At 37.7% G+C, this 20,497-nt stretch overlaps 1 protein-coding gene across 1 annotated transcript; it reads left to right on the top strand.

Moving 5' to 3' along the window:
• Positions 1–1,708: 1,708 nt before the first annotated feature.
• Positions 1,709–16,988, top strand: LOC139135449 (serine--tRNA ligase, cytoplasmic-like). The gene is made up of 11 exons (XM_070702832.1): positions 1,709–1,939; positions 3,212–3,282; positions 3,855–3,941; positions 5,153–5,311; positions 6,045–6,185; positions 6,754–6,909; positions 7,767–7,988; positions 9,381–9,510; positions 13,921–14,078; positions 15,224–15,353; positions 15,958–16,988. The coding sequence occupies exons 1-11, from the start codon at positions 1,804–1,806 to the stop codon at positions 16,119–16,121; spliced, it is 1,554 nt and encodes a 517-aa protein (XP_070558933.1). The 5' UTR covers positions 1,709–1,803; the 3' UTR covers positions 16,122–16,988.
• Positions 16,989–20,497: the final 3,509 nt, after the last annotated feature.

A 20,497-nucleotide genomic window follows, 5' to 3' on the forward strand; every position in this document is an offset into this window, starting at 1 on the left:
TATAATATATATTATATATATATATATATATATATATATATATATATATATATTATATATATATATATATATATATATATATGTGTAGATGAAAGTCCGGAGCTGGACCTATAGCTCTAGTTCAACTATTGAGCACTCTGCCAGTCCGATGAAGACATCAATCTACGTCCTGCTCGTATATATATGTATATATATATATATATATATATATATATATATATATATATATATATATATATATATATATATATATGTCCACCTTTTGTTTTACCTATGTCGCGCGCCGGGGGGGGGGGTGTCACCCTGTTTTCGAAATTTGGAATAGGGGGGTCACCCTGTTTTCAAAATTTGAAAAGGGGGGGTCAGCAACTTTTTGACGTCAGCAAAAATAATCCACCGCCCCCCCCCCCAGGCCGAAGAAACTGACCAGTCCCTTATAGTTGTCTGTACGGTGCCATCTATTCGGAACGCCATAACGTTTTTGCTGGTCAATCTGTCTGTTTCGGATGTTATGTATCTGGCAATGCACAAGTAAGCTTTCCTCGCAGAATTAACTAATCCCGAAAACGAATCGAAGTATCTGTACAATTCAAGTGATGCACACGTCACAGGTACCACGTACAAAAACTCACTTCCGTTTCATTGCCGTAAGGCCAAGAAAAATAAAATGTTTGTTTCTCATCCTCGCGCGCGTCAATTCTGACCTGCCGCGTCATCTTTTTTTCTGTTCATGAGGAAATAAACTTTAAAAAAAACACAAAATACGCGACGATAGTGCATAACACAGTGCCCTTTAAAACAGAACTGTAAACAAAATAACTGGCACTAACATTCCATTCAGAACTGTACACATATGTCACCGTTAATTAAGCTGTCAAATCTATGCATTACTGCATGCACTAAAAGTCAAACCACAGAACTGTTGCTTTACAAAAATACTAACAGTTGCTGTGCATTTACCTCTGCGTGCATTCCTATGATGTTTTCAGGTTTTTGCACGTTCTTGTTGGTTTAAAGAATACTGAAAAAAATGAGAAGAAAAAAACTGCGTCTCCACATTGTAGGATGAGAAACAAATTCAACTTTTAATTTTTCTTGGCCTAAGCTTTGACAAAGTGGGTAATTTGTGGGTTGCGGGCTAGTAGGCCTAAATTACAATTAAACTCGCTATTAATCTGTAACATGCTGCTTTAAAAATGAGCACAAAAACACTGTTTCGAAAACAATATGCGAAAAAACAGAGTTTCATAGATGTTTGACAGTCAAACGACGGTATATTAACCAAGAGAAATATTTTTTGCTGCCCGCAGCCCGCAAGATACCGCATCCGCTGCGGATCTACCCATGATCTACCCGACCTGACTGAAGAACCTGACCAGTCCCTTACTCATCACCTGTAAAGCTACAGTCACCTGTGATCTATTCAGGTCTAGGCCTATGCGCCCCATAGACGTGTGTAGGCCTACATATGCCTAAGACGCGTCTATAGGGCGAATAGGCCCATAGCTGAATAGATCACAGGTAAAGCTATAAGTTGCATAGAATTACATTAGAAGAGAAATGAAAACATAGACACCAAACCGACAATGTGTGTCTGCCTCAACAGCCATGACTACAACACTGCTGACAGTCCGTAAAATGCTATGCTATATGATGCAATCACTTGGCAATCAAGCAATCAACTATTGCCAAGTTGAACTGCGCATGCTCCGTCTGTGTGTCTCGCCATTCAGATGAAGGCGTGTTATACATATTGCATTGGTACTGTACATGTAGTGTAACATATCTGACAGTTTTTCAGCAATGGTGCTCGATTTAGATCTCTTCAGGGTTGATAAAGGCGGGGACCCTGCCAAGATCAAGGAAAATCAGGCAAAGAGGTACAAAGATGTGACACTGGTCGATAAAGTGGTGGAAGCGGACACGAAATGGCGAAAGCGTAAGTTTCAGTTTTATTTCCAGATTGTATCAAGTACACGTGATATTGCCGCAACTAACGGAAATTTGAGGCTATGATAGACAGTAGAGGGGGTAGAGGGGGTGTCTATGGTTAGATCAACATTCCGACATGTGTTATGCTAGTGTAACGACCCCTCTGTCGCACACACTCCATTATGGCAACTAGTAAACGAGGAAGAGAAATTGCACACAGGGTAAGTGTCCCTTGGCCTCCGAAAAACGTATAGGTCTATGTTAATATTGTAGCGATTGAAAATTTTACAGCCGTGAGAGTCCCACACAGTATTTGTCATGTTAACATGAGTTTAAGTATAATTGAAAGAATGCCTTTCATTGACTGTGTAAGCTGTACCAAGGTAACCCAATCGTTGACCTTAGAACGTTCACCCCCAACGGCCCCAATTGCGACAAAACCAGGCAACACCTATATTATCAGTGACAGTGTGCACGTGTGTATACGTGTACAGCCATGGAGGGTACACAGACCTCTAGAACTTCAAAACTGTGTTGATGTAGAAATTACAGTTTCCTTTGAAAGATTTAAAATCTTCATGATGTGAATGTACTGTTGCAGTATGTTGAATGAATAATTGTATTTGACACTAGAGCAAAAAAAAACTATACCAAATGTGAGCTAACAAGATACAGTTGGTTCCACAACTCTGCCTGTTAGACAGACCACAGTCCCTCTGTGTGTGGAGGGACTGGGGACAGACACACATATTGTGTGTACAATATACATGTAAACAATTTGCTTGAGTACATGTACATGGGTACCATCACGCATTTCAAAGTCACCGACTAATTGGTTAGTTACAGCAAACCTTCAAGGGGATAATGTTTGGACCAATGGCTGAACAGTTTATTGCACTTTATCTACAATGTAGCTGTTATAGTATCAATTACAGCTGAAATTATAGAAGACATTTTCTCAGCTAAAACTCTGTCACACGCAGTTATGGGACAGAATTGTAACCCACTGTAAAATACATATCACAAATCTGCTATTGGATTTATTGCAAACAACACAAACACAGAAAACGCTTTTCTAGCACATGTAGTTTACACCCACAAGTTGAAGGAGGCAGATTTTGTGTACTGTCGTCAAAGACGGAGACTTAAAAAGGAAGTATGAATGAAAGGATTATTGATGCAAAGTGTTAAGAAAAAGAGTGGAAAAAACATTTTAATGATGAACTAGAGGGATTGCTTGGTCCTTTCACCTTTGTCTTTCACTTTTCATGCATTTCAGTGAGGTACCAGGCTGACAATTTGAACAAATTGAAAAATCTATGCAGTAAGATGATTGGTGATAAAATGAAGGTAAGGTTGTATACCTGGTCCTCAACTATCAGATCATAAACATTTGGCCACTGTTTGGCCAAATGATGGAAAATTTCCTGCCAATGCTTTAAACCAATGTTTACCCATATCCTGCCAAGTTCATATGTCACCATCAGGTCAAGTTGGTTAAAACCAGTGAGGCGTTAACATGCGACATATCATATGTTGCATCTTACTTGTAGCAAAGACTTGAATATTTGAAGTCCCTTGAAAACTTAGATACTGTAAAAAAATCATACTGTACTACCAGGATAAAATATGTTGATGCCACTTCTTACAGACTTGGCAGATAAGGAAGTGATAGGCATGGCAGGATGATAAGTTACTGTGTAGTGATGTCATGTTTTTTGCTTCTACATGTATTTCAGTAGCTTTCTCCAGCCTGGACATCAAGTGCATTTGCATTAACATAGACATATCGCTATTTCAGTGGGGATAACCATCTTGACTTCCTCAAGGGGTTGCACTTAAATGGATGTTCAGTGATTTCTTGCTTTCCAAAGGAGTCTTCTCATTGTATTATCACTATTTTTCACAACTCTTACTTCCAGAAAAAGGAACCTGTAGGTGATGCTGATGAGGCCGTGCCGCAGGAGGTCGTTGACAAACTTGACAGTCTCAATGATGAAGTACTAAAGGTAGAGAACTGAAATTTCCATTGCTGGTGGAATTACTCAGACTGGGGAGATTTTTTAATATCCTTACATCATAACAATGTGCCGTGATCACTGATGTAGATAATTATCCGTCATTGGTCAAAACTCCCTGCTGAACTAGGCCTATGACCAGCTAAAATAATGTCAAGGATTCTTGTAAAGACGGGTTACTTCTTGTTTGTTTTGCCCTCATATCACAAAAGACATCCGCATTACTGATGGGCTCAAATGTGCAGTAGCTGTGTACTGCTTATTGTAGTATGTAATTTGGCATAGCATTGCGCTATACTCAGCACAGCATAATGCACATCTACGATCTAGCTGTGCTGCTGTTACAGATCTGTAAGCCTGGATAAAGAGGAGTTTCAAGGGACAAAGCTAAGTTGCCGTCTTTTCAAATTAATTTGGTTATTTGGTTCATGAGAGCAACTAGTAATGTTGTTCTACTCACTTAAAATTGTCAGTCCTGTACTCCCTCCTGGCTTGCAGAGGTAACAGTACAATGCTTCAATGATATAATTTATTGTACATGTGAGAAATTGTGTCATTAGCATATTGACGTGTTGTTGAGTAGAGCTCTGATGATTAATGATACAGCATGTTTCAATAAGCAGAAAAACAAAAATAACTTATCACACGAAACAAAAATAACCAAAGTTATTTGAACAACAGGGACTTTTGTCTCTTTCAGGTAAATGTGCCTCAAGACAGAAAGTTTTATACTTTTGCTTACCTCCATGAAGCTTTAAATCATTTGCTTTCATAATCAGGAATAAAAGTCTTTGGTCATACAATTTTTTTGACCAGAGCAGTAAATCCAAAATGGCCACTACCCCAGTGTCTCTTCGGGAAAAAGTTTAATTTTCAATTTTCTCTGAGATGGGACTGTGAAAATTCCATTCGTTTCCCAGGCTTCAAAGTTAGTTCACCAAAGAACAAAAACATTGTAATAATGTGAAAGTTCTAATATCTGTCCCAAAGACAAATTCCGTCTGTGCTCACTTTGAGTGTATTTCCACTACACAACTCTGCAACATGCTTCTTGATCAATACCAATTTTATCAATTTCTTCCCTTCATGAAGTTTAGATTACACATATTGATTAATACTCTTATTCAATGTTTTATACTGTGATCAGCCAAAATATATTTTAATTATTGAGAAATTTTCCTATCGTTGAATGTCTTCCACAGGAGTTGACAGTAAACCAGATCAAGAAGATCCGTGTTCTCATAGATGAACAGATCGCCAATTGTGACAAAGAAAGGACTGAAGTGGAGGTGATTCGCAATGAAAATTTAAAAGAAATAGGAAATTTAGTGCATGAGTCAGTACCTGTAAGCAGTGATGAGGTAAGTGTTAGAGTTGGTGTTGCTAATCTTTAAATTTCACCTGTGGAAATTATTGCTTGACACTTTCTGTGGTTTGGTGTATGTCTGTATCCATTACAGCATGGATATATTAAACACCTATTACCTGGTCATGAGGGCTATAGCGCCCGTCTATTACCCCAAGGGGCCGTGTGTTACCAGAAACACATTGCTATTTCCCGAGGCCATAGGCCGAGGGGTATAGCGATGTGTTTCTGGTAACACACCACCACGAGGGGTAATAAACAGGTGCTATAGCCCGAATAAAGACCAGGTTATAGGTGTTGTGTAACACACCACATGCTCATGTTGTATTATGTTATCATTTTTAATGTGTTTTGATATTTTGCACCGCAACAATCCATTGTGACAAGTTTACATGGTGGTATTCCACAGCGTTTACAGTAGAACATGGTACCATTTTCTTCCAAAAAATATTCTAAGCATACCTGGCTACATCCTTGGTTGCACTTTAGTCTTTTTCATCGATGAACTGTTCAAGTTCCCACGCTGTTTCAATGGAAAATCTATCTGTTTTAGAGAGAGGCTTGTCGCTCATGTAGCAATAATGTACCCCTTTCATTTTGATGCAAATTAGCATACTGTGTGATGCAATAATGAGAATGTTTTTAAATTATTAATTACATGTAGGTGATGCTGTATGCTGTATTTTTTATTCAAACTAATCGCTACATATTCCTTTGCCTATCCCCAGGATGACAATGGTATTGAACGTACCTTTGGAGAGACTGATGTGCGTAAGAAGTATTCTCATGTTGATTTGATCCACATGATTGATGCAATGGAACAAGAGAAGGGTGCTGTTGTTTCTGGCAGCCGAGGCTATTTTCTTAAAGTAAGTCACAGTTTTAGACGCAAAAGCACAAAACAGAAGCCATCGTCGACCAAGATTGATCTATTTTTGTACATCATTGCTCTGAAGGTGTATATTTGTTTCATTTTCAATGATTTCCACTGGTGTTTGCCAACATGGAAAGACAGCAAAACTGCATCATTAGTGTTTGCCTAGCAACAGACGGTCGGAGAAAATTCTTACAAATATTCGGGTGACAGACTTGTATTTCGTTGCCAGCCTACCGGAAACAGTCGCTAAGGGAGCCATTACACTTTGAGTTACTGGGGAATTATTGCAGCGAGCATTCCATTCAACATTAACACTGTACGGTACATGATGGGAGAAATCACACAGCAAATTTTCTTGCCTCTGATGTCATCAGTTACAGACACATCTCATCACTGAATATTTTCAGTATCTGATGTATTTGAAGTACAGGCGTGAGTGATAAATGAACGAGCCGGATTCCTGTCTTTGCTTTTAAGATCAGAGGGACTTTTGCACCCGAAATAGAACAATCCACTATAGGTTGTCAGTGATTAGTTAAGTGAATTTTTTTTCTGTATAGGGAGCCTGTGTTTTCCTGGAGCATGCCCTAATCCAACACGCATTGAGAACACTGGCCAGCAAAGGCTACACACCCCTGTACACTCCATTCTTCATGAGGAAAGAGGTCATGCAAGAAGTAGCCCAGCTGAGCCAGTTTGATGAGGAACTTTACAAGGTGAGTGATGCTACGAGTTAGAAGTCTCCCACATTGCTTCTCAAGACCAGGCTTCATAATGGTAGGTCACACAGTCTGATGATGTTGCACCACCAAGAAAGATGGATCCTTTGTAAACTGTTCAGATTAAGAAATTCACCTGTACACGTACATGTACGCTACACGTGCATGTAACGGCTCTTTGTGTAATATTTTATCTGCAGCAGATAATTTAAAAACAGTAAAGAGAAAGTTACAAATTGATTGTTGACAAATTAAGACATTCTTGTTGAAATATACTAAAATGTGATATTGTGTAAACTTTCTGTCTCTTTTGAAATGCTCTACTTTCTAAAATTTCTCAAGTATTGGTGGATTCTGAGCTTGTCAAGCTATTGATAAGGATATCTAAGGTGGCATTGCACGTACATGTACCACAATGTATTTTGCTCAAAATCGTGGTTTTGTGACGATTCAATCAATTTTCATTAATTTTGTTAATCATGATTCAAATATTGGTTGGGTTCACCTTTTAGAATGACAAGCAGTTATAAGTTGGGTGAGAACTTGGAAGTAATTAAATTCATGCAAATCACCTGATTCCCTGGCTTCTTTTTTCTCCCATGTTCAATATTCAAAAGCATGTAACTCCACTGTGGCTGAGTCAAATTTGATAAAATATTCACTTTGTGTTCTTTAAATACTTTGTAACAAGATGTATAATATTGGGGGTTTTCATGTCATCTTTCTCATCAAATATTGCTGTGAGAAAGGTGTGTTGGTCAAGTGCAATGCTACCTTAAATCGGGGTTCAATTAAATCTTGCCTTTTGCAATATTGTCAATCTTGTAACTTGCAGTCCTTAATACTCTCTGCAGGTGATAGGCAAGGGAAGTGAGAAAGGCAACGAAGGCGGTTTTGAGGAAAAATATTTGATTGCCACATCAGAGCAGCCAATAGCAGCCTACCATCGAGATGAGTGGATACCCACGGAAAGCCTACCGATCCGCTACGCTGGCTTCTCAACGTGTTTCCGACAGGAGGTTGGATCACACGGCAGGGATACCAGGGGTATTTTCAGGGTCCACCAGTTTGAAAAGGTACTTGTGTAAACATTGTAAAATGAGGTGGATAGTGTAAAACCATGTAAAGATGCTGTAAAACAGACTAAGAAATTGAAAATTCTAAAGGTGGCTGTACGACTTTTTCTTTGATAAACATTGCTTCTTCCCAGAAATTGGCACTGTTAATGAATGCTGTGAAAATGTGAAGCAAATTTGGCATTTTATGCATTTTAATAATTCACCAGTTTTTCTAAGTCCATTATGGGCGGAAGGTGGTACATTATTGCCGTTACATGTACTTTATAGTTTTTACGATGCCAGTGAATTTGTACATGTAGAAAACATCTGGGGGCACAATGCTTGATAATCATATAAGGTTATTCCCCAAATACCGGGATTTATGTCCGAGTACATCGTGCAGCGGAGGTATTGTCCAAGACGCGTAGCGTCGAGGACAATACCGAAGCGTACGATGTACGAGGACATAAATCCCGGTATTTGGGGAATAACCTTTTTATTATACACCTTTTTAGTCCAACTTTACGAGAAAAAAGTCGAAATTAAGGCGTCTTTTGGATGCTCGTCGCACAATGTACTGAGCGATCGCGAGCAGACTGGGAACGCGTTGAGCGCGTCCGCTAAGCGCGCAGAACAAAATTTCAACCCGCGCTGCGCAGTGCACACGGTAGAAATTGTATGTCAGTAGCATAATTTCACTCGAATTCATAGGTTTTGGACTGACCACGATTTGATTTTGGAAGTACTGAATGCTAAGACGTATATATTTTTGTAAAAAATGTGAAATTTTCTCTTCTTTTTCTCCGTGTTGACGTAAAAGTGTTTTGAGGTCAAAGGTCAAATAGCGTCCAATAACACCTAAAGTTATTGTACTCCGCGTCAAAGTTATTGGACTCTGCGTCTTCTGATACCATAACTTACTGTACAACGTACATGTAACTCCATAAGTTACAGACGCAGGTGTATAATCATATACATTATCAGGAATAATCTTGGGAGATAACGTCTCAAAATTCATCAGTATTGCCAAAGCTATAAGATGATATTCCATAATGTTTCTCAGCTCAGAAATCACTGATTCTGCAAAAGAAGTCACTTTGATAGTATTGTGGTCTGCACACATGTGCTGCTTCAAGTTGAGTAGCACAGCTACTACCAGCTGTATCAGTGAAATTCTGATAATCTCTCAGGCTTTATTACAATTAGGTCACAACTCTACCTGCATTTTTGGCAAACCTATTTTACCTATATGTATGGCAGATGAAGCAGTCATTTTCTACAATTTTCAGTGTCAGTGATTTCGAAAACCTGGTGCTCACTGTCGGTTAGTACGTGTGTTGAGACCAGTGTTTGTTATTCCATGCAGTTTTTGCAGACATTGCCTTCATCTTCGGTGCGTCTATTTTTCAGGTTGAGCAGTTTTGTCTAACTTCACCCAATGACGGCAAGTCATGGGAGATGTTTAATGAGATGATTGGAAACGCTGAAGAGTTTTGCCAGTCTTTGGGACTGCCGTACAGAATTGTCAATATTGTGTCAGGTACGTGGTTTCTATATTCAGCACTGCTCACGGTTTCAAAATTTAGTATAGTTTTTTCAGAGTGAATAAAGGAAGGGAAAAAAGCAGTGAAGCTTTCAGTGCCTATGTAGTAAGGTCTGAGAATACTGGCGAAAACAGATGTCCCCTGGCGACTCAAAGCAAACTTACAGAAAAAATTTGGCGTATCTTACAGCAAAGACTAATAGACATATACAAACTGGTCAATAATGATTTATTTTTAACTCACGTGTGTAAACACGTGGGCTAATGTCATAGCGATGTCTGTCTGTCCGTGTGTGTGTGTGTGTGTGTATGTTAGTGTGTGTGAGTGTGTCTGTCTGTCTGTCTGTTTACACGATAACTCAAAAACGCCTGAACAGATTCAAGTCAGATTTGGTACACAGGTACCATATGCTACTTGCAAGAACTGATTAGATTTTGGTTAGTGTGGCTTGCACATTAATGAAGTTATGCAATATCGTTTTTTCCGTACAATGGTTTCCTTATGGAGACGGTAATGACAGTGTAGACATATATCAAGAAATACTGCACAAAATTTCATGAAACTTTTCACAGATGACAATCTCAGAACATTATCATGATACTGTGAGTGTCATGTCAATTATCTTCTCATTTGCATATTAATAAACTTTTGTTATTAGTGAGATAACTCTGAAATTCCTGCACCAAACTTGATGATACTTGCAACAAATATTGATCTGATATATATCTTATTATACTTAGAAGCATTGGGCAGTGTCAAGTTAATAAATGGCTCATTTGCATATTTTATGAAGTTTTGTAATTAGTCATATAACTTGGATATAACTTCACCAAGTGTAATGAAACCTGCTGCAGATACTGATCCGACAGATATCTAACTGTAGTGTAAAGCATTTAGTAGTGTGAAATTAATTAAGGGTTCATTTGCATATTTAATGAACTTTGTAATTAGGTATATAACTCTGAAATTACGGCACCCAAGTCAGTGAAATTGGGTACAGATACAGTGTTTTGCCCAGAGTGCGTTCTTGCGTCTTTTGACGCAAAATTAGACAACAATGTCCCGCAAAAATACCGGACATGGGTCACAGGGACGCACTAAAATCAGGGCTAGAATTGTAAGTCCAGCGTCCACAGAGAGACTACTTTTTTAGGTACCAAATTACATACATGATACTTGATAGCCCGTACAGTTATTGCTTCTCTATTGAGACAATGAAACATTTAAAATTTAGTCTATTTTTTTTCGTCACAATGTAAACACTATTGGAAAATCAGTTAGTTTGTTACAGTTTACGATTCAGGGTATGAGCAAGGCGATGTGCGTCCACTGAGCCCTGCAGCCTTGGGGACAGATCAAATACCAGGCCACGTACGATCCCGATAACCAGGCAATGATTTCGGAAGCAGAAGGCTTGTAAAAAGAACAACAAACTTTTCACAAAGCAAATTTTATTGACCACCAACTTTGAATGAAACTTTAACTTGTAAATACATGTTTATGCTAGTACAGTGAAGTACGGAGAATCAAATTTTCAGTCAATATATACTAGCCCGGGCACATGGCATCAAACGGAATTGACTGTACGTGTATTTTGGTGTACTGGAAGCTCATGACTTCACCTAAAATTATCATCAACCCAACAATTTTGTTGAAAAACTATATCCCTGACTTTCAAAGTAGTAATTTGCCTTAAATTTCCCCAGAAGGAATCTCATACAACTCTCCGATCGTCTGCAGGCCAGAGAGATCGAGGTCACCATGCTGAATTCCTTATATAGTCAAGACCCCCTAGCTCGATTGTAGCTGATCTTAACAAGAACCACCTAGCTTGTCAAAACAGCGTTACGGTGCTATTGCTATCATGAGGATCAAAGAGTTCTCTCAGATATTTTTGTTTTCAAACTTTATTTTTTGCAATTTTCAGGGAAAATTGTCAGTCATTGGAGCAATTATAAAAAGAAGAGGAAACTTTATAGCAGTAATGATAAAACCCAGGTTACAATGTGCATCAAACTATTGTCTTCAACCACTTCTAGTTCTGGAGTCATAAGCGTAATGAAACATCTTCTTATTCTGTTAAACACATGTAATGCAGTCACTGGCAAGAATCACCATAAAAGAAAAATGTGCATGAAATTGATTTTATCATGATGATGTTTTTACAATTCGAAACTGTAAATACAACGACTTTAAAATGACTTTGCCACAAACCATTATAGGAGACGTCCAGCAATATTAATTTTAAATGAATGTATACCTTTCTGCCTTGGTGACTTGACTTTGCTTTGCGTTCTTCGCTCACACATTGACCCCTATTGTAACTGAGTGTCCCCCTATTTTGACAATCATGGGACACAGTGTCCCACCTTTACAATTCCTGGGCAAAACACTGCAGATATTGTATTGATAAATATCTAATTGTACTGAGAAGCATTTGTCAGTGTCTAGTTAACAAATAGGTCATTTGCATATTTTATGAAGTTTTTTAATTAGTGATATAACTCAAAAATAATTGCACCAAATGTGATGAAATCTGCTGCAGATACTGATCCGACAGATATCTAATGGTGGTGTAGAGCATTTAGTTGTGTGAAGTTAATTAAGGGTTCATTTGCATATTTAATGAACTTTGTAATTAGTGATATTACTCCAAAATTACAGCGTTAAATTTGATGAAACTTGCCACAGATGTTGATCTGATAAATATCCAATCGTACTGAGAAGCATTGAGCAGTGTCAAGTTAATAAATAGCTCATTTGCATATTTCATGAAGTTTTATAATTAGTCATATAACTCCGAAATAACTGCATCAAATGTGATGAAACTGCTGCATATACTGATCCGACAGATATCTAACTGTGTTATAAAGCATTTAGTAGTGTAAAGTTAATTAAGGATTCATTTGCATATTTAATAAACTTTGTAATTACATGTAGGTATATAACTCTGAAATTACGGCACCAAATTTTGTGAAACGTGCTACAGATATTGATTTGATAAATATATTTAATTGTGCTATGAATCATTGAAAAGTGTCAAGTTAATTTAGGGTTAATTTGCATATTTAATGAACTTTCTAATTAGTGACATTACTCTAAAATTAGAGCATTAAATTAAATAAAACGTGCTACAAATGTTGATCTGATGGATATCTAATTGTCCCATGAAGCATTGAGCAGTGTCAAGTTAATTAACAGCTCATTTGCATATTAAATAAAGTTTTGTTATTAGTGATTAAACTCTGAGAGTACTGTGCGATGTTGAAAAAACCTGCTACATTTAGTGATAACATATATCTTATTGTTCTATGAAGTGTACTACTATTAATGAACCTGTTGTAAAACACGTGAGCATATTCAGTTCATATCTGGTTCAGGATGTTAAAAATTCTAGATTTGTCATGATGTTAAAAATTTTAAAGCACAAAAATGTTGAGAGGAAATAGTAAAAACCAAAGAATTTTCAAGGATATGTGACTGAACCTTGGTCGCCTTATATTCTACAGAAGCAGATTATACAAAAACTTTCATTGCAAATGCTTGAACATAAATTGTGAAGTTCCATTAGCTGTAATGTTGTATGTATTTTGCAGTCTTTGTTCTGTTTGTGAAATGCACTTTCTTCTCCCCTCTCAAAGTCATGCTGACCTTCCAAGTCTTCAACTTATCAACAGAGTTTGTGTGTGCGTAATGTGTCAGTGTTACTGTTGACTATTGAATTTAATCCATTCTAGAATTCATTTGCTGACATATTACATAGTTGATGCAGTGCATACATGTAGTGTTTTGAAGGCTGTTACGGTATATAACAACATAGTTTAAGGAGAAGAAGAAAGTGTACTTGTTGTTTCAAACAAGACTTTTGAAAGTATTATCAAAAGTTACAGCCACTGTCCCTTCAAGAAAAAACTTAACAACAAGTAAATGTTGGTAAGATATCCCAGAGTCAAGTGTTCTACATGGCATAAGAATGGTTTGCCCCTTGAGCGCCAAAGTCTATTTTTGTCCCCTTTATAAAATAAACCCCAGTCAATTTTTCTCAGATTTTTGCCAAAATTTTGAGAAAAAACTGTAGCCAATGAAATGTGATGTCCATTTGGTCCAAAATCATCAAAAAGTTACAGAAAAACTCATAAAAATTGGTAAAATTTTGCACTAAACTTTTGGCGGGAGAAAATTGCAGCACTCAAAGGGTTAAGGCTAGGGAAAGGGTTAGGATTAGTTAGGTGTACCGGTATGTCCAGGGATTTACTTTCTTATAACCATTAGACATACATGTACATACCACTCCTATCACCAGTGGTAGTAGTATGTACTGTGTATTTCAGTGGGAGTTTACATTCTTTGAGTCTTTCAAAGTGGACTGAAAAATTGCACATGAAAAACGTTTGTTTTACTTTCAGGTGAACTGAACAATGCAGCCTCTAAAAAATTTGACCTTGAAGCCTGGTTTCCTGGCTCTGGAGCTTTCAGGGAATTAGTGTCGTGTTCAAATTGCCTAGATTACCAATCCAGGAGACTTCTGGTGCGATATGGCCAAACGAAAAAAATGGGTGCTCAGGTAATATGACCCAATCGTTTCTTTCTCAAGTTACTGGAGAATTTTCATTTCAGTCTTGGCATATTTTAAAGGCATGTTTTTCAATCCCAGGGTGACATTATAATATGGGAAATTCCCTTCTCATATAAAGACGTGCACATCCTGAGTATTCGCTTTGTGGTGGTTTGATCTGGAAGAGCACTGGTTGTAAATTTGAATGCATACACAGTTGGCACAGGCCATGGTTCCCTTGAATGACAATGTTTTTTCTGCAGAAAAGTACATAATAGCTGAATTATGGTATTGACAAATGACACACCATAGGAACATTTAAAGGGAAGCAGTCGTCGGAACTGCGCCTGAACAAGTTTCTTTTTTACAAACAATGTATTTTGTGCACGATATCTTGATGCACCTCATCATCATAGCAGCAACATTTAAATTATACGATGTAGATTTGGCCATTTGAAGAAAATTCTTTTTTTTGCCATCCTTAGATTTTTGAAAAAACTACCAGTCAGCCAGGGGAAAAAACAAACAATGACAGAAAACACAAGTGTATTAACATAAGCTCATTTTTTGTGTGGTTTGTTTTGGAAAAATAATATTGTATTTGTAATAGTGTTAACATTGTGTTTGTTTTCTTAATTTTCTCGGAAACCTACCAGCACGCGGACGGCAAACAAAGAATTTTATATATAGCGCCTTATAACAGATATGTTTTAACTTTCATCATTCGCCATGGTACATGTACCTTGGATACAGTGTTTACATTGGTCGTATTGGTCCCATACGACCTTTGAGTGCAGTTCTTATGACTGTATCCCTTTAAAGTGTGATCAAAGTGATGTGTATCAAAATGTCTTGGTAGTTAAGCCATTTGACCGTGGAAAAATGTAGTTTTTGTGGCACTCTGTTGTGAAGGAGCACCTTTTGAGTCTAAATAAAAAACGTTGAACAAGGCTAATGACATTTTTCCATACCCAACATATGCCTTTGACATTGAAAAATGTATGTAGAAATCAGACATGTTTGTATGGCTGATATGTTGCCATGACTTTTGATACGCCTGTGTCTACACTCTGCAGACCTATCTGACCATAGCACTCAGTGCAAAAATACTGGATGTAACGTGATACTTGATTTTTTTCATCTCCATCTGTCAGGCTGAATTTGTTCACATGTTGAATGCCACCATGTGTGCAACAACCAGGGTGATCTGTGCCATCCTTGAAAACTACCAGACTGAGGAAGGTATTGTTATACCAGAGGTACTCAAACAATACATGCCACCTGGTAAGTGATTACGACAGCAAATATTTACTGAATTGTGTTTTCTGCCGCAAATATGAAATTATTAGAGCCATAGAATGTATAATAGTGTAAGCATAATGCAGGTTGTCTCAATTTTGATCTTGAAAGTTTACATTTTGTCATCGTAAACTTCAGAATTTGATTGTTGTATTGAATTTCAAATAGTGATTTCTTTGTTTTATATGTCCTTTTGAACGTCCGGTTTGCTCTTGAACTGTTTGTTATGCTGACGTAATTTGCTGAGAGATGATGAACTTGTCGAACAAAATAACAACAATGAAGACAAAACGACTGAAAAATAATCGAGAAATTAGGTCAATTTGTTTGAAGTTTATGGAAACTTACTATTTGGATAATAAACGCACTTCTCTACTTCGGATGAAGCCATATTACAACCATGCAAACTGTGAACACTCCCTTACCCTTTTAGGTGATCTTTACCCTGTTCATCCCAAATTTCCTGTAAACTGGTTGACTCTCATCATACATGACAAAAGGTTTGGGCCAAACTATATAACAGTGAAAGGTTTAATCCTAGTCATGCTTTGCTCACAGATGATAATTTTTGTGAATTTTTGCTATCCAGGTATGCAAGAACTCATAAAATTTGTAAAGCCAGCTCCAATCGATGAACAAGAAGCGAAAAAACAAAAGAAAAGCAAAGAAGGCAAGAAGAAGAAGGCCAAGAATGATGAGGGCGCTTCACCTGAAGATGGAGCCTCTGAAAAAATGGATTCACTGAAACTGTAGAAGTTAATTTATGAATCAAAAGTATACTGAAATGAAAAATCTAGAGAAAATTAATTTTTATCGTCACTTTTTGAGGGTCTTCGTGCATTTCTTTGATTACAGAGAGAAGAAGAGATGGATGCTAATGACACATTGAATAAACACCTTCACATAGACCCTGGCAGCTCAGATGCAAATGTCGGCAAAATCACCTACATGTATTAATGGCAGTGACAGGTACTTGCATATGCTTTAGTCATTTGCATATAGTGTAGCACTACACTGCAGGCAACTTTGTCTGAAAAGATTACTTCATAGAGATTCACTCATCAAATTAAAGGATTCCTTTTGTTAGGCAGGTCAAGGTCAAATTTTCTAAAGCAAATGCCCAGTTTATTGTATGACCTTTTGTCTGTAAGACCACTGTTATAGAAAGGTAAAATCTGTTTATGAAATGAAACATTAGTGAAATGTCCGCCATCAGTGTGAGAAGTCATTTGAACATAACTGTACGACCCCTCCCATTGCAGTCCGAGGACAAAGGCACCACAGTGCATCCAGTTTTAGAGTAGCTGTACCATAGAACAGGCCACTGTGTCCATAAAATCGGCGCTCAATCAATGAAATATTTACTCTGTGCAAACGGAGTAAGTTGTGTAAGCCAAAGAGCTGAAAATCTGGGAATTTTTTGAGAGTTGCAGAACCTGACGTGCTTGGCGAGGGGTGGGAGATGTGATGATACATTCAGCAGAACTTAAAATGATCCATATCTTAGCCCGGAGCAAGCTTTCGAAACTTCCATCAATCCCACAACTTATTTGTGGCTTTGAAGTTTTATCAATGTCATCAGTATTTCTCTGACAATAAAATAATGCGATAAAACCCTGAGATTCCTGTGCACATGTTTCTTGTCTGTGTGAATGATCTTTCTGTGTCGCTGTGGATATGATGTGTGTACCTGGCAGATCTCAATACATTGTAATCAAGGCATACTCTGAGGGACTAAAGTAGTCACTCTAATCAGGCAGTATTTTTATCGATGTTGTATAATTCGACATGTCATTTATTATTTGGGCCATCATCAAACCTGCTGAAAGAGTACATTGTAAGTGACAAAATATATTTTCAAGTTTGCCAGTGGAGAGATATACTTGAGGCCATCTATTGAAAATGCAATGCATACTTGAAGGACCTTCCACCGGTAGAAAAAAGTTGATGTCGTCACCTTTAAGAACATGTTGAAAGTTTCTCTGAAACCGCATGTCTAATTGGTTGGAAATTTGGTATGCAGGTGGCTAGGGGTGAACTTAGACAGGTTTGTACAAATTGCAGTTAAATTTGTATTTTGGGGGTACTTTTTCCTGCTTTTGGTAAAAAAATCTGAAACTGATTGTCCCATTGCTTTCAAATTGTATGGAGGTTCCTCAGATACCTCTCTGGCGTGGTTATTCAAATCATGCTGGAATCTGTGTTTTGGGGCAATTCTTTCAGTATTTTTGTAAAAGAATTTTCTGAAGCCAATTATCAGATCGCTTTCAAATTTAATATGAAGATCCATGGAGATGATCTTTATCAGTTTTGTACAAATAGTGAAAAAATCTGCAAAACTGTATTTTTCGGGCAACTTTTGCTGGTTTTGGTCAAAATGTAAAGTCGTCTTCTTAGAATCTCCTTCTCGGATTGATTTTGTGTGCGGGTTTGTAGGGATGGCACTATTCAGATTTGTTGAAATTACGATAAAATTTGCATACTTATATTTTTGGTAATATTGGCGGTTTTGATCAAAGAAAACTCTTGTCTGGACAGTTGAGCTATGGTTAAATGTCAGTACTCGGGCAAAGTGCGTCAGCAGTGACAGCCGGCACTGATGGGCAGTGTATGCAAATAATCACAGGTTAATACTATCCAAAAAAATACCCCATACTAATCTCACTTAAAGCATTGCGTTGAGCGCCACAGTGTTGGCTTTGCTGTGACGTTCGTCACGTTTTTAAGCATAGAACTTCAGTACGATCATTGACAATGTCTCTGTAAACATCTTTCCTCCACAAACAATGAAAATATACCAGTAAACCAGCATACAAACAATGAAAATATATCAGTAAACCAGCATACAAACAATGAAAATATACCAGTAAACCAGCATACAAACAATGAAAATATACCAGTAAACCAGCACACAAACAATGAAAAGATACCAGTAAACCAGCATACAACCGATGAAAATATACCAGTAAACCAGCATTTTGGATTCTTTGTCATCATCTGTTTGATTTTGCTCTGCCAAGTAATGTTATTTGACATAAATATCCTTATTCAATTACCAACGTTTCATGGCGCCGCAAGTCTCTCAACTGCATAGTTTTATATCCAGGGAATCAGTAATTGCTTGCCTTTAAGAGCGCCTCTCGGAACTTCCACTAATTGAATCTATCCCGTTGGCATAAATGTTTGTTAAGCCATCAAAATAATGAAGTCCCCAGACATCGAAATTGATCCGACCAAAGTTTTAATGCTCGCATTAATACTCCAGGCATGGCAATAAGCCTATGAATTAGGCTAATTCAACAGTGAAAACGTGTGTTTTCCGTAATGTGGCTCCGAAAATATAGGTAAGGTCGTTCAGGAGGTTTTTTTTTCATTTTGTGCTGGCCATGACTGAGATAAGGCAGCAGCGAGGGGTAAATCCACGTGATTCTTTTGACATGCATTGAAATATGGATTAGGTCGGATTATTTGGAAACTCTCATAATTATGAACCTTAATAATTAGCAGTACAGGTGTACTTTTAGTGATTTCGGCGTCAGATAGCAGATTTTCAATCATATTTCCTCTATAATTTTCTGAGTCATCTGCTCCACTACATTACCGTTACCCCTTTCGCTTTCAGAATTAGCCAAATATGCGTGTTTGCTTTCATGATTAGACCAAAAAGAATAAATTGTGCTGTTCCGATAACATGGTTTTCAGAAATAGAGCAGGTACATCTGCAGGGATTTTTTTCCCAAAATATTTTTTTTTTAATTTTTAAGTATGCATTTTTCAGGGGTTCAGGGCGATCAAACACTGGCCACAACATTTCCAGAAAAACGTATCATACATATCAAAGGAATAAAAACATAAAAGACATCCTCGTTCAAGCAAAAATCAAATGCCAGGTAATGAATGCGTGATTGTACGGGTTTTATTTTCTTTCTTTTTTTACTTCCGTGTTTACGTAGCTCTAAAAACTTTAGGGTCGGCAGGTAAAAATTAGGGTAGGTCAGGTTATCTGAAAAGCACATCTTTTATCTCGGCCTTATGTGTTCTCGTGTAGAGTCGTGTTGATGAAAAGTGTCCTGCTCAAATATATAAAACTACCAACTTTTACCTGATAGTGTGGGAGTAACATTGGCATGGTATGCTCCTGGCGTTCGTTGAGATTTGAAGCGACTAACTGGAGGCATAACCTTCACTGCTGCCTTATGCCAGTGATAAACAACTTGTAAGTTTGACACAATTGGCTTTTTTCGAGGTTATTTCCAACGGCATGATTTCGAGGCCATTTTAAGATCCAACGCTTGAGGGCGCTGCGCGTGCCCCTCCTCTGAGAGAGCCCTCGAGCAGTCGAGTCCTCAATCATCTAGGCTTATTTTAACGATGCAACATATGAAGTCATAACTTTACCTCTTTCAACATAACGATGACCTCTTTAAGAATGTTCTTTGCCAAACCTATTTATCTGACCAATTAAAGACTAAACATGGTATGGTTAAATGGTTAAATATAAACTATCGGCCCCCTGTATGAGCCTTGCTAAAAATGAAAGAGACATTGGAGTCTATACTGATATTGTTTTTCGATAAACATATCAACGAAAAAGCCAACAAAGGGAATTACGCTCATGTGAATTATCAGGAGAGCATACATCTATATTTAGATATTGGTAACACTTTACTGCCTTGTGAGGCACTCCGCCTACTACGTCACTCAGCATGAAAGTTCTGTATGGCATCCCTGCCAAGTAAAGGGCATAGAATTTAAAACATTTGGAATATTCATCGCAAAGCCGCCATGCAAATAACATCGCTCAGGGGACTTTCATATGGTGATAGATTGACCAACCGCAAGTTACCCACCCTTGCATACCGGACAATGAGAGGAGACATGATTGAAACAAGACTCTCAGTCAGTAGGCACGAATTCACAAATTTTCTTTTGCGCAAAGCAACAGAAAACCCGAGGCCATACAGGGAACTCTACCAAAAGCTCACTCCAAACTTAATATTAGAAAATATTTCTCTACAAACTGTACTGTCGATTTTGAACTGCTCATCAGACTGCACCGTAAGTCCAAATTTGGTCGCTAGAGGGTGCTAAATATAATCGGAACAAGACATGGTTGTCAGCTGTACGGG

This window comes from Ptychodera flava, chromosome 6 (genome assembly GCF_041260155.1).
Source record: "Ptychodera flava strain L36383 chromosome 6, AS_Pfla_20210202, whole genome shotgun sequence".
In the NCBI taxonomy this organism is placed as follows: domain Eukaryota; kingdom Metazoa; phylum Hemichordata; class Enteropneusta; family Ptychoderidae; genus Ptychodera; species Ptychodera flava.